General features: G+C 42.9%; 1 protein-coding gene across 1 annotated transcript in view; it reads left to right on the top strand.

The window, feature by feature from the left end:
* The window catches only part of Gldc (glycine decarboxylase), an 82,676-nt gene that overhangs the window by 34,575 nt on the left and 35,213 nt on the right, over positions 1-12,888 (top strand). The window contains exons 9-15 of the mRNA XM_021151450.2: positions 3,483-3,588; positions 5,371-5,510; positions 6,028-6,108; positions 7,724-7,821; positions 8,238-8,322; positions 8,493-8,534; positions 10,209-10,351. Coding sequence (XP_021007109.1) covers positions 3,483-3,588; positions 5,371-5,510; positions 6,028-6,108; positions 7,724-7,821; positions 8,238-8,322; positions 8,493-8,534; positions 10,209-10,351 — 695 coding nt within the window. The remainder of the gene's footprint in view (positions 1-3,482; positions 3,589-5,370; positions 5,511-6,027; positions 6,109-7,723; positions 7,822-8,237; positions 8,323-8,492; positions 8,535-10,208; positions 10,352-12,888) is intronic.

The raw sequence follows: 12,888 nt of genomic DNA, 5'->3' as shown, positions 1-12,888 counted from the left end.
TCACTTTGTAGACCAGGCTGGCCTCGAACTCAGAAATCCGCCTGCCTCTGCCTCCCAAGTGCTGGGATTAAAGGCGTGCACCACCACGCCTGGCGAGATGCTCTTTCATTTCCACATGCTTTGACTGTGTTTATTGTAAAGTATGGTCCTCAGGGTCTCTCAAATTCTTAGCCATGGGCCATCCAAGGAAGCGTGGCACCATTTCTTGGAGCTACAGTGGAAGATCTCCAAGAAGTAGGTCAGGAGGACAGAGGTGACCAGCTAGAGGGGAAGTTCCAGACTGGCACCTTCTGGTAGTCATGAAACATTTTGGGGGGAGTCATGAAAAGTGTTTCTGAAATTGACGAAATAAAGGTAGCAGTTCTTGGGCTCCTGAACTCCTGGAGTGGCTTCAGGATTTGAGTTGGGTTCTAGACACTTATCCAAGGCCCGGCATGAATAGTGCACTCGAAAGCAATCCATCAAAAGTAGGCAAAACCAGGCGTGGTGGTGCACACCTTTTTCCCAGCACTCAGGAGGCAGCGGCGGGGGGTGGGGGGGCTCTGATTCTCTGGAAGAGTAGCCAGTGCTCTTGACTACTGAGCCATCTCTCTAGCACCTATTCTGTTTGTTTTTTAATATAGGTATGTATATGAGCATATGTGTGTGAATATAGGTGCATGTGTGTCATGACACACGTGTGGAGGTCAGAGGACAGCTTGCATGAATCAGTTCTTTCCTTCCACTGAAGAATCTAGAGATAAAACTCAGGTCATCAGGCCAGTGGTGAGCTGTCTTTGCTGGTCCTGTTGCTTCAGTGTTTGAAAATCATTTTCCAAATGCACCTGGTCTGTGTACAGTGACCAGTTATGTGGCTGCTGCTTCTTCATTTACTCCAGCTTATGTATGGCTCATTTCATAGTTTTTCTGCATATTTTACAGAAGTTATGAAAATGGTGTTTATAGAAAAACCTGAAAGAAAATCATGTTTGCCCTGGGGGTGATGGCACTCTCTCTGTCTTCCCTGAATTTTTTTTCTAATCTTTTCTTTTTGTAAATTGTCTAGTTCTTTATTCATTTTTCTTAACGTGTTCTGTAAGTAGTCCGTGGCCCATAGTCCTCCAGTGCCTTTGTCTTGGCAAAGCACGCAGTTGCCCTTTCTGCCCAGATGTGGCTGACTTTTCCTGGGCTCTGACCTCTGCGCTGTCTTTGGGTATCATCTGCTGCTGCTTCTGCCAGCTATTGTTGTTGGGTGTTTTTTTGGTTTTGGTCCTGCGTGTGGTCCACCATTAACTTCTTAGATTTGCATCATTGATGGAGCATGGCTACTTCTTTCTTTTAATTTATGAAAGTCTGTTAATGGATTATGTTTCAAAATCTTTCTAAGAACTAGTGGCCTAACTGATATCAAAATTATCACCATGTTTTGTGCGCCCCCTCTTCTATTTGAAACAGGGCCTCGTTGTATCCCAGGGGTCCCTCAAAGCCACTATATAATTAAGGATACTCTTAAATTTCTCATCCTTCCAGCCTCTAGCACCTGGGAGGTAGACAGGAGGATCATGATTTCAAAGCCACCCTGGGCAGCACAATAAGACCAATTCCTCCAAAGAAAAATAATAAAGATTTATTTTATTATTATATAAAATGATACAAGTGCTATACAAGATGTAGAAGACTAGGCCAGTGGTTCTCAGCCTTCCCAAAACTGTGACCCTTTAATACAGTTCCTCATGTTGTGGCCACCCCCAACCATAAAGTTATTCTCATTCCTACTTCATAACTGCAATTTTGCTACTGTTAGGAATTGTAATATAAGTATTTGTGTTTTCTGATAGTCTTATCAATCCCTGTAAAAGAATCATTCATCCTCCCAAAGGGATCTGCTGATGTAGGCAAAGAATAGACAAAGTCAGAGGCCAGAGGATTGGATCTAGAGCAATGAGTATTCGGTCTGATCAGAATGTGTGTGTATACTCAAAGCTTTTAAAAAAGGAAATGGAAAAGAAATGTTTAAAAATCTCCCTGAAAGGCAGGTGTGGAGGTACATGCCTGAAATCTCTGCAGTAGGGAGACTGAGGCAGGAGGATTTGAATTCAAGGTCAGCCCGAGAACAGCTAGAAGTAGCACAAACGATATGGTTCAGTAGGTAGAGGTCTCTGCAACTGGCTCCTAAGAGTTGTCATCCTACTTCTGCGCTCGCGCTCTCTCTCTCTCTCTCTCTCTCTCTCTCTCTCTCTCTCTCTTTTGCACCCACAAATACATAAATATGAATATATATAGACCAATACACATACACACATGTATATATATGTAAATATATTTAGTTGTTAAAAATTGCAGAGTCTGCCAGGTGTGGTGGCATATGCCTTCAATTCCAGCACTCAGGAGGCAGAGGTTGGCAGATCTCTGTGACTTTGAGGGCAGCTTGGTCTGCACAGAAATTTCCTGTCTCAAACAAAACAAAGAAATAAATAGATTACAGGGTCTGGGAAGATGACTCTGTGTTAAGATCTCTTCTTGATCTTGCAGAGGACCTGGGTTCAGTTCTTAGCATCTATGTGATGGCTCACGGCTTCTACAATTTCAGATGTAAGGGATCTGATTCCTTTTCCGGCCTCCATGGGTGATTGCACCTATGTGGTGCACATACATAGACACACTCTGGCACACACATAGGTAGAATTAAGTGAATGAATACTTGAATATTACTTATTTATTTAGTGAACTGGATCTTAACCTGTGGGTCATGACCCTTTGGGGGTTACATCAGATATCCTACATATCAGATATTTATATCACAGTTCACACTAGTAGCAAAATTACAGATATGAAGTTACCAATGAGATAATTTTATGGCTAAGGTCACCACATGAGGAGCTATATTAAAGGGTCGCAGTGCTAGGTTGAGAAGCACTGCTGAAGTGTATCTGTCTGAGTATGGGCACACAAATGTCATGGTGCTTGTGTGGAGGTCAGGGCACAACCCCAGGTGTGAGATGTTGCATTTCTGTTTCTGGCTTTGTGTGGGTTCCAGGAGACCTGAACACAGGTAAGTAGTTTACCCACTGAGCCATCTCACAGGCCTCACTGATCTGTCAATTACTGAAGTTTGGTTTCTTGTGCTTTAGCCTCAGAAGCATTGTATCTCTGAGTTTGTGAGTGTTTGAACATGGCTTGCTGTTTTGATTCTGGAAGAAATGTTTAATTGTGTAAAAAATTCTCAGATCTCATTTTTCCCCATTGAGGTCTTTATTGCTCTACTGTCTTCCAACAGTAGGTATTGCTTGCTGGTGCGGATAGAAGCCTGCTTTCCCTCACAAACAACGTGATCCCATTGTACCAGTGCAACCCCTTTATAAGGGTTGGTAGAGAGACTTAATTAAGCATTGTTCTCGCAGGAAATTAAATCATTTTGGCCCATTTTTCTTTAGCTTGGGCATTCTAAGTCCTAGTCCCTTCCAACACATGGCTGATTCTGTAAATGTTCTGTCTTGTTTCAGGCCCTTTTAGCCAACATGGCTGCCATGTTCGCCATTTACCATGGATCCCAGGGGCTGAAGCACATTGCTAAAAGGGTTCATAACGCTACTTTGATTTTGTCTGAAGGTGAGTGGGTTATGTTCCCAGCATAACAAGATGGATACATGTGTCTAAGGACATGAAGTCTTGGAACTAATGGTCAAGCAAGAGGACAGTATTTTCAGTATCCATAACAGCGTGACAGACAGACTGCTAGATATTTCTTTTCCTTTCCTTTTTTTTTTTTTTAAAGACAGGGTCTCACTATGCAGCTCTGGCTGGCCTGCAACTCACCATGTAAAACAAACAGGCTTTGAACTCAACAGAGATACTCCTGAGTACTGGGACTAAGGTCATGTGTCACCCCACTCAGTGAGTGTTGATATTTGTGGTAAATGAAGTTCTTAATCTTTCTCACCCCAAATCCAAATGGAGGATGAACATTTTTATAAGAAAATGATCAAAAGTCATTCTACAATTTAGAAGTAAATAAGCATACAAATGACTAGTGGACCCATACAATCTCACCCTCATTATTAAGTCAGAAACTATTTGAATTGTTTTGCTGTGTACTAGACAAAGGTAGCCTCAAACTTACTGTGTGGCTTAAGATAACTAACTGTAAACTCCTGATCCCCTGCCCTTGCTTGCCAATTGCTGAGATTATACTCATGTACCAACACACACACTCTTTTATTATTTTTAATTTTTAATTTTTGTGTGGTTTTTGGGACTGAAGCCCAGAGCCCTCTGCGTATCTACCACTGAGTTAGGCTCTCGGCCCTTGGCCTTCCTCTTTGGTGAGGATTAAGAAATGGCAATATCAGCCGGGCGGTGGTTATCCGGCTAGTCTAGCTGAGTTGGTGTGCTCCGGATTTGGTCTGACCCTGTGTCAATAAACAAACAAATAAATATAAAAGGGATTGAATAAGATACTCTGTGTTGATGTCTGACCTTCACATGCATATGTATCATACATACGGAGAAGGGCAGTTGACTAACAACTTTTACCTGCTACAACAACAAAAACCAACTTACTTGTGCCTGCAATTTATCTAGCTCCACTACTGTTAGGCATATATCCAAAGGAAGTAACCTGATAAATGTGAAAGGGTTGTCCATTGAAGCCTCATTTACAATAAATAGTCCAGCCTTGGACTATTTCCAATAATAGCAGATTAAATATTCAACAACACATAATTATATTATATTAAGAACATAATTACATTATGTTGTATCTATTCTGTTATTGAAAATAATTATATGGGTATTGATTTATAGACAAGCAAAGATGAGACCTTGTATATTGGCTCATCTCTGTAATCATAGTTAAGATAAGTTGAGGCTAGCCAGGTCTACATCGTGAGCCTCAGGATAACCAAGGCTACATAGAAAGAGTTAGATTTTTTTAAAAAGGTGTTTGTGATGAATTCCAGACCTATGTGAAATTTGGTATAATTCTCCTGTCTCATTCTCCTAATTTATAGGGTTCTAGGCATAATGTTCTTTTTAAAAAAGTATAACCATACAGACACACACACACATGCAAACACAAAGAGACACACACAGAGAGATAGACACACAGATACAGACACACGGAGACTCATGCACACATGCACATACATACACATACAATAAGATTACACCCATTTCTAATATGTACATCAAAACACAGGTAGTATTGATTTCTGGTTAGTCTTCTGGTGATTTTTCCTCCATTGTTTGGTATGTATTTCATGATCTTTCTATAGCATGATATTCATTGTTGGCTAGTAGACAACATGCAGTGGTCACCTCTTGCTGTCTGTGATGCTAGTGGCTATTGTGCAGAGCTCTGTCTGAGATGATCATGTTGCCGGTCTTGCCTAGGTCTCAAGCGAGCAGGACACCAACTCCAGCATGACCTGTTCTTTGACACTTTGAAGGTTCAGTGTGGCTGCTCAGTGAAGGAGGTGTTGAGCAGAGCAGCTCAGAGGCAAATCAACTTTCGACTCTTCGATGACGGCACAGTGAGTCAGACACTTAGTATTAGACCAGTTCTTTGTGTCTCTCATGAAAAGCCTTCCATTTTGTTTAACAAACATTGGTGATTTAGAGTCTATTGTTTGTAAACATTGAATGTCTAGCTTGTTCTACTGTGATCTTTTCATAGAAGCAGATTGTCCTCAGCTCTTGAGAGATTGTTTTTGTATGTGGGACTGTCTAAGGGTCTATCTAAGTCAGATAACAAAGAGAGTTTTGGGGATGAAGAAGCTAACCACATTTATTTATTGACTGTGGGAGCAGCCTGAAGTCACTGGACTATTAAGTGTCTACAGTTGGCTTTCCAAATTCAAAGCTTGTCAAGTCTGAGACTGGTCCAGTTCCTTTCCCTTGAAGATCAGCTTGGCCCCGGAGGGTTCCCTGGTGCTCTAGAGTGGCTGAGGTGTTTGATCAGAACCTTCTCCCATTTGGTATCTTGGACAGTTTTCCTCTGGGGTCTGGAGTTTGGAGCTGACGACTTCCATTTGGTTTTTGTTTTTGTAGCTTGGCATTTCTTTGGATGAAACAGTCACTGAGAAAGATCTGGATGATTTACTGTGGATCTTCGGCTGTGAGTCATCTGCGGTAAGTGATGACATGTTGTTATCTTCATAGTGATTATTAGCTGTGGTGTCGAGAACGGCTCTGCTCTCAAGTGGGGCAATGGCCATCCTGCTGCTCAAATTTTGTCACTGCCTGTCTGTCCCTTATCCCTGTGACTGCTGATAACTAAAAGTCACTGTTAACAGACCCTACCCAGGCCAGAGCATCCAGGCTAAGGGGATATTAGCGGAGCTGCACCCTGACTTTAATACAAAGATTTGTGACATTGCATCTCGGTTTCTGTCAATTCTGGGAAAGCTATGACACTCATTCATTTAATGAGTAATTAAATAATAATAATAATAAAGTAATTCTCAATGGTGTAGTATGTGTCAGATATGGTATGCCCTGAGGTTAGGGTGGCAAATTGGGCATGAGTCCTGCCTCTACTAAGTATACAGTCCAGTGAGGAACCAGACAATAATGCCAGCGTGGTCTGTGAGGAATCTGTGAGCAGAATGGCTCAGCTTCTTACCAGGGCTTGGGTCAGATCCAGGATGGTATGAGAACAGGGGAAGGCCAGGGAGAGAGAGAGAGAGAGAGAGAGAGAGAGAGAGAGAGAGAGAGAGAGAGAGAGACTGAAGAATTCTGTGTAACTGAGTGGCTTCCATAACAGCGCAGGGTTACCATCCCATAATAGGATGGAAGAGATGTCAGTGGCTCCCTAGATCCATGCAGGGTCCAAACAGAGCACTCTGCACTGCTTGGTGCGTAGACATTACTTCATTGAATATTTGTTTACCGAAAGTCAGTGAAAGAAAGCTTTTACTGGGGCTGGCAAGATGGCTCAGCGGGGAAAGTCACAGTACCTCCTTGAGGGAAGGCTGGGCAGGAACTCAGGTGTAGACCAAGGACAGACACTGCCTATCGTCTTGCTTTCGCACATAGCCCAGGCCCACTTGCCCAGGGTAGCAGCAACACACCCCATCCTCCTCCATCCATCCTCAACCAAGAAAGTGCCCCACAGACTTGTCCACAGACCAGTTCAACGGAGGAAGTTCTTAAGTTGAGATTCCCTCTTCCCGGTTTAGTTTGGGTCAAGTTCACAAAGCAAACCAGCACACCATGCTATTAACATAGGGAGGGATGAGAAACAGGCTATGTATTATTAAATTAGTTGTTCTAGATATAAAATTCGTATGATTTGCATACATTTTTCCCATTATTGGAGCATCTTCTTGGCTCTCTTGATAATATCACAGATGAACAGATGTTTTTATTTTTGTTTATTTGTTTTGTTGTGCTAGTGATTGAACAACACACACACACACCAGGTAAAGACTTGACTAGTGAGCTACACCCTGTAGTTTACAGCTCTCAGTTGTTTGTTTGTTGCTGTCTTTTTGGTGGTGTGTGCTAGGTTTGAATTCCGGCCTTTTTTTGTGCCAGGCAACTGATCTAGCTCTGTCTCAGATAACAACAAAGAACAAAAAATGTGCTAACTAATAGGTTCTAAGTATCCGTCCCTATATGTTTTCACTGGACTGTTCAATAACTTTGGCCTTTACATGAATGTCCATTGTGTTGTGCAATGTAGCCTGGAAGCTTCCAGCCTTATCCCTGTCCTTCAGCCTCAGTGTTCTTTCTCTTTCTACAGGAATTAGTTGCTGAAGGCATGGGAGAGGAGAGGAGAGGTATTCTAGGGTCTTCATTCAAGAGAACCAGCCCGTTCCTCACTCATCAGGTGTTTAACAGGTTTGTGTGGCTTCCGCAAATCCTGCATTTTGTGTTCTGGTGGTGGATCAGGGAACCCTGGGGAGGATGCTGTTTCTGATGCTGACCATGATAGGTCCTGGGTTATTGCCACTCAGGCGAGCTCACTGATAGAGTCATGCCATCAAGACCCCATCCCTGATGGGAGCCAAGCATACCTAGTCTCCTGGGAGCTCTGATCTGCTGGGGAGAATTTACAGATGAAGTTCATCTCAGGAACCCCGTGTCCTCTTCTCAGTGGCCTCTCATTGCTAGGGGTGCTCTGGGATCCATTAGAGTCTCTCCCCTCCATATCCATGAGTGAATGGGTCTTCGGAGTCGGCGAGACCCCTTTATTTTGTATGAGGACTGGCCTGACTCTAATTTAATGGCTCCACCCTTCTGTCTTATGTTCACAGCTATCACTCAGAAACCAATCTTGTCCGGTATATGAAGAAACTGGAGAACAAAGACATCTCCCTCGTTCACAGCATGATCCCACTGGTAGCTCTTTGTGGCCTTTCTCCTCACTTCTAGCCCTATCCGGATTCCCCCTGTGGGTCATATCTTATACAGTGCAAGAGGGGAGGAGCAGGGTCTCGAGGGGGTGGGAAGGCTCATAGATGGGGCATAGCCAATCACTAATGGATGTTCCTTATATGTGCTTCTTCAAGGGATCCTGCACCATGAAGCTCAATAGCTCCTCCGAACTTGCGGTAAGTTGGTCACATCTATTAAGAGGGTATTTATGGGCCAGTTTTCCAGTTGGTACAGAAGCGAATGACAAAAACCTACCTAGACTGTGACTCCGTGCCTTAATGACCCTTTACTTTGTCATTCTGCAATTGTGGCAGAGACCCTGATATTTCTTACAACTTGATCAGTTAAATTTATGGATAAAGCGGAGTGTAGCAGTGTTGACGTTCTTTCTCATACACGCAAATATATATACACATATATAATTACAGAGCCTGCCAGGTATGGTGGCATATGCCTTTAATCTCAGCACAGTCTGGACGCAGGGGCAGGCAGATCTATAAGTTTAGGGCTAACTTGGTCTAAAAAGTGAATTCAGGACAGCCAAGGCTATACAGACAAACTCTGCCTCAAAAACCAAAGCAAAACAGCAAAATTTATAGACAAATTATTGACAAAGTTTATCTCCCGGATATTTTTAAAGCCATTGATACAAGCTATCTTCCTGGCTCAGCATCCCAAGTAGCTGGGTCTATAAGCTTGTCCACCATGCGCAGCTATGTAAAGTGGTCACTATTACTACTATCTTACCATTCTGTTTAGTATGTGGTGTGTGTGTGTGTGTGTGTGTGTGTGTGTGTGCGTGTGTGTGTTGTGTGTGCGTGCATGCGTGTGCATACACTTGCACAGTACAGTGGTTCTCGCCTATGTATGGGTCCCAGGGGTCAAAGCAAGGCCATAAAGGCTCTGCGACAAGCAACTTCATCACTGAGCCATCTTACCAACTCTTCAACTTTATTTTTTTAATTAAAATAATTAGGTGACTAGTCTTTTTTTAAATCTGGACTTTAAAAAACTCTGACTTTGTATTAGTTTGTAGTGAGCCTCAGAGGTAGATGTAAGAAGATTAAGCACGTGCTGGAGGCTGCCTCGGTGGTAAACACCTGGCCTGGCACTCAAGGGCTCTGATTTCCTTCTTAGTTACAGCAACAAAGACAAATTGACAGGCGCGTGCCTGAGATCCCAGCACTGAAGAGCAAAGGCAGGGCCTTGAGTTCACATTTCAAAAACCAAACAGACAAACGAGCATATCCCTCCTTCTAGAAATCCATTCACAATGTCAGAGGGTGAAACTGAAGGCTTAAGTTTATTCTCTGTGTCAACAGAAATTTGATTGACATGGTGTTGCGATAGATCCTTATAAGATCTAGATCATTACAACAGAGTTAATTCATTCCCTTTATTTCTTGGGATTCTCCCGATGTTGCAAGCCATCTCGGGCAAAGGAACTGACTCTGGACTGGGTTAGGAAGGGTCTCTCCTGTTTATATTTCTGTCCTTGGCTTGTTCTGCTCAGTGAAAAAATAATATGTATACATATGTGTAAGTCATGCCCAAACTGTCTGCTTCATGGATGGCCGTCTACTTTGGGACCTATTTGCTCCTGGATAGGTAGAATAGTGTTTCTGTGGCAGTTTTCTTCGTGGCTTTTGTGTCCCGCTTGTACAGTGTAAACCGTAATAGTTCTTCTCTCCTTGGGTTGTGCAGAGAAACCAAGTGTGTATTCTGAATGCCTTGAGAGCCCCTGGCTCCTTGGTACCATTCTTGGTGATGGTGTATTGTCATCCCCAGCATCAGAATCCTTGTTCCCCTTACACCACACGCATGCTTATTTTCCTCTTCGTGCTCTACAGCCCATCACCTGGAGAGAATTTGCCAACATCCACCCCTTTGTGCCGCTGGACCAAGCCCAGGGATACCAACAGCTTTTCCAAGAGCTCGAGAAGGATCTGTGTGAGATCACGGGTTACGACCGAGTCTCATTCCAGCCAAACAGGTAAGAGACTGCGGTGCGTTCCCTCTGGTTGGCAGCTGTACAATACCCACACTCAAGGGCAAAGTATTCTTTTAGTGTAGCCTATTTTTAAAAAGAAAATTATTTAATTTTATTTTATATGTATTGGTGTGAGGGTATGAGATCCCTTGGAACTGGAGTTGTGAGCTGCCATGTGGCTGCTGGGAATTGAATCCAGATCCTATAGTCTAGTTTTATCATTTATTACCATTTATCATTCTGAGTTGACTGGGCATTTAGATTCTGCTGGAGGGGTATGACCAGACTTCCAAAGTGGCTTCATTTACATAGATATAAATTTGGTGATCATTTGTGGGCTGGGAGAGAAATTAGGAATGTTGAATAGGACCTTGGTTTCCCATTGTATGAGCCTCCTCGTGCTTTTCCTTGGGCCTCCTTAGAGATAGCATGGTACCTGGATTCAAAGGGAAATGTTCCAAACCATGCAAAATTACAAATGTTTCAAGTCCAGCTTCCCATTTTATCCCGGAATCTCTGAAAGTAAACCGTGGTGCTTCAATTAAGATGAATTATTTACAGAAGTGAGCATAATAACTATAAATTTTGACATGTAAACCTTCCTTAATATTAAGAAAGTCATCACTGGTTTCTCTGTTTCCCTGGGATATTTAGATCTTAAATGCAAAACATCAAGTAGTTTATCCCTGCTGGGCATGGTGACATACATCTATAATCATAGTATTTAGCAGGCAGACGTAGATGGATCTCTGTGAATTTGATACCAGCATGGTTCTACATGGTTAATTCCAGGCCAGCCAAGACTATGTAGTGGGGTTTTTCCCATTTTTGTTTGTTTGTTTGTTTAATTTTTGTTTTTTCCACTTATTTGCATAAAGCATCAACCCCAAAGACATTAATAGTCTGGCAAGGAAAAGAGTCTAATATTTAATTGCCTTTGCCTTTACCATTAAGCTCAGTGTGGCTTGCTTCAATTTGTTTCCAAAACTCTCTCTGCCATTCTTAAACTCACTCCATAGCACACACCAAATACAATCTAGAAACTTTTGGTTCAGAATTATGATACAATGTTTAAAGCAGCCAGAAACAAGAAGTGTATCTTCTAGGGACACATAAAGTAAAAGACAAGGTGATCTTACTCTGTAGCTTATGCTGGCCTCTGGGCTTAGTGGTCCTGGGTTCTATATGAAAGTGGGCTGAGCAAGCCATGGGTGAGCAAGCCCATAAGCAGCAGCCCCCCATGGCCTCCAGATTCCTGCCTTTTTTGAGATCTTATCCTGATTTAACAGTGATGTAGAATTGTAAACCCAACAAACTCCCTTCTCCCCAATTTGTTTTCGGTCATGTTTTCATCACAGTCATAGTAACCCTAACCAAGACAGTTGCTTTTGACAAATGAGAGTTCAAGTGGGCAGGGGAGATGGCTCAGTGAGTGAAAAAGTGCCTGTTGAGCAGGCTTTGAAGAAGTGGTAGCAACCCAGGGCTCGGTGGCAAGATGGGAGGTGAGACAGAGTCCTTACAATCTGCTGCTGTTTCTTTGTCTTTGTCTTTAAATCAAGACAAGATGTTACTCTGTAGCTTATGCTGGCCTCAAGTTCATAGCAATTCTCCCAACTCAATCTCCCTGGTGCTGAGATTATAGGGCCTGAGCCACCAAACTACCTTCAGCTGTTTAGTTGTTAAGAGTCCATATGATCTTTCCTTTAGGGACTATTTTTAACTCTCTGATTGATTAATTAATTAATAATTAATAATTAATTAATTGAGACAATTAGTCACTATGTAGTACTGGCTGGCCTAGAGACTCAATATGTAGACCAGGTTGGCCTCAGTCTCACAAAGTTCTATGTGCCTCTGCCTTCCAAGTTCTGGGGTTAAAGCTGTGGGGTACCTTGCCTGCCTTATTGTCATTTTGGGGTTTGACTGAGGGTCTCAAGTATTCTAAGGGTGCAGTTTACCACAGCAGTTAAGCCTCAACCATTTTGTACAAAGACAAAATGCAAAGTCGGCCATGGTGTTGCACTCCCAGGATCCCAGCACTAGGAGACAGAGGTAGGGGGATCAGGAGTTCAAAACCAGTCTCAGTCTGGGCAACATGTCGTCAGGGGGAGATCTGGGGACAGCTGAAACTCAAGAGTGTTCTCCACTCCTGAGTTCTGTGTTGCTCTGTGCGTGTGTGTGTGTGTCTGTCTGTCTGTGTGTGCGCGCACATGTGCAAAATATGTGGAAATATTTCTCATAAGAAATAATTGGCTCCGGTGAAACCTGTCTCCAGATACTCCTCATTTACCACATTTCTCTGATGTCGTGAAATTAGACATCGTGTTCTTCTTTAGGCACAAGGGAGGATTAAATACACAAACCTAGATGAAACTAAGCTGAATTTGAGGCAGGCACTTCTTTTTTGTTTTGTTTTGGGTTTGGTTTGGTTTTTTGTTTTTGTTTTTTCGAGACAGGGTTTCTCTGTATAGCCCTGGCTGTCCTGGAACTCACTTTGTAGACCAGGCTGGCCTCGAACTCAGAAATCCGCCTGCCTCTGC

Source organism: Mus caroli, chromosome 19, assembly GCF_900094665.2.
Source record: "Mus caroli chromosome 19, CAROLI_EIJ_v1.1, whole genome shotgun sequence".
Lineage (NCBI taxonomy): Eukaryota > Metazoa > Chordata > Mammalia > Rodentia > Muridae > Mus > Mus caroli.
This window is presented reverse-complemented; position numbering and strand designations above follow the sequence as displayed.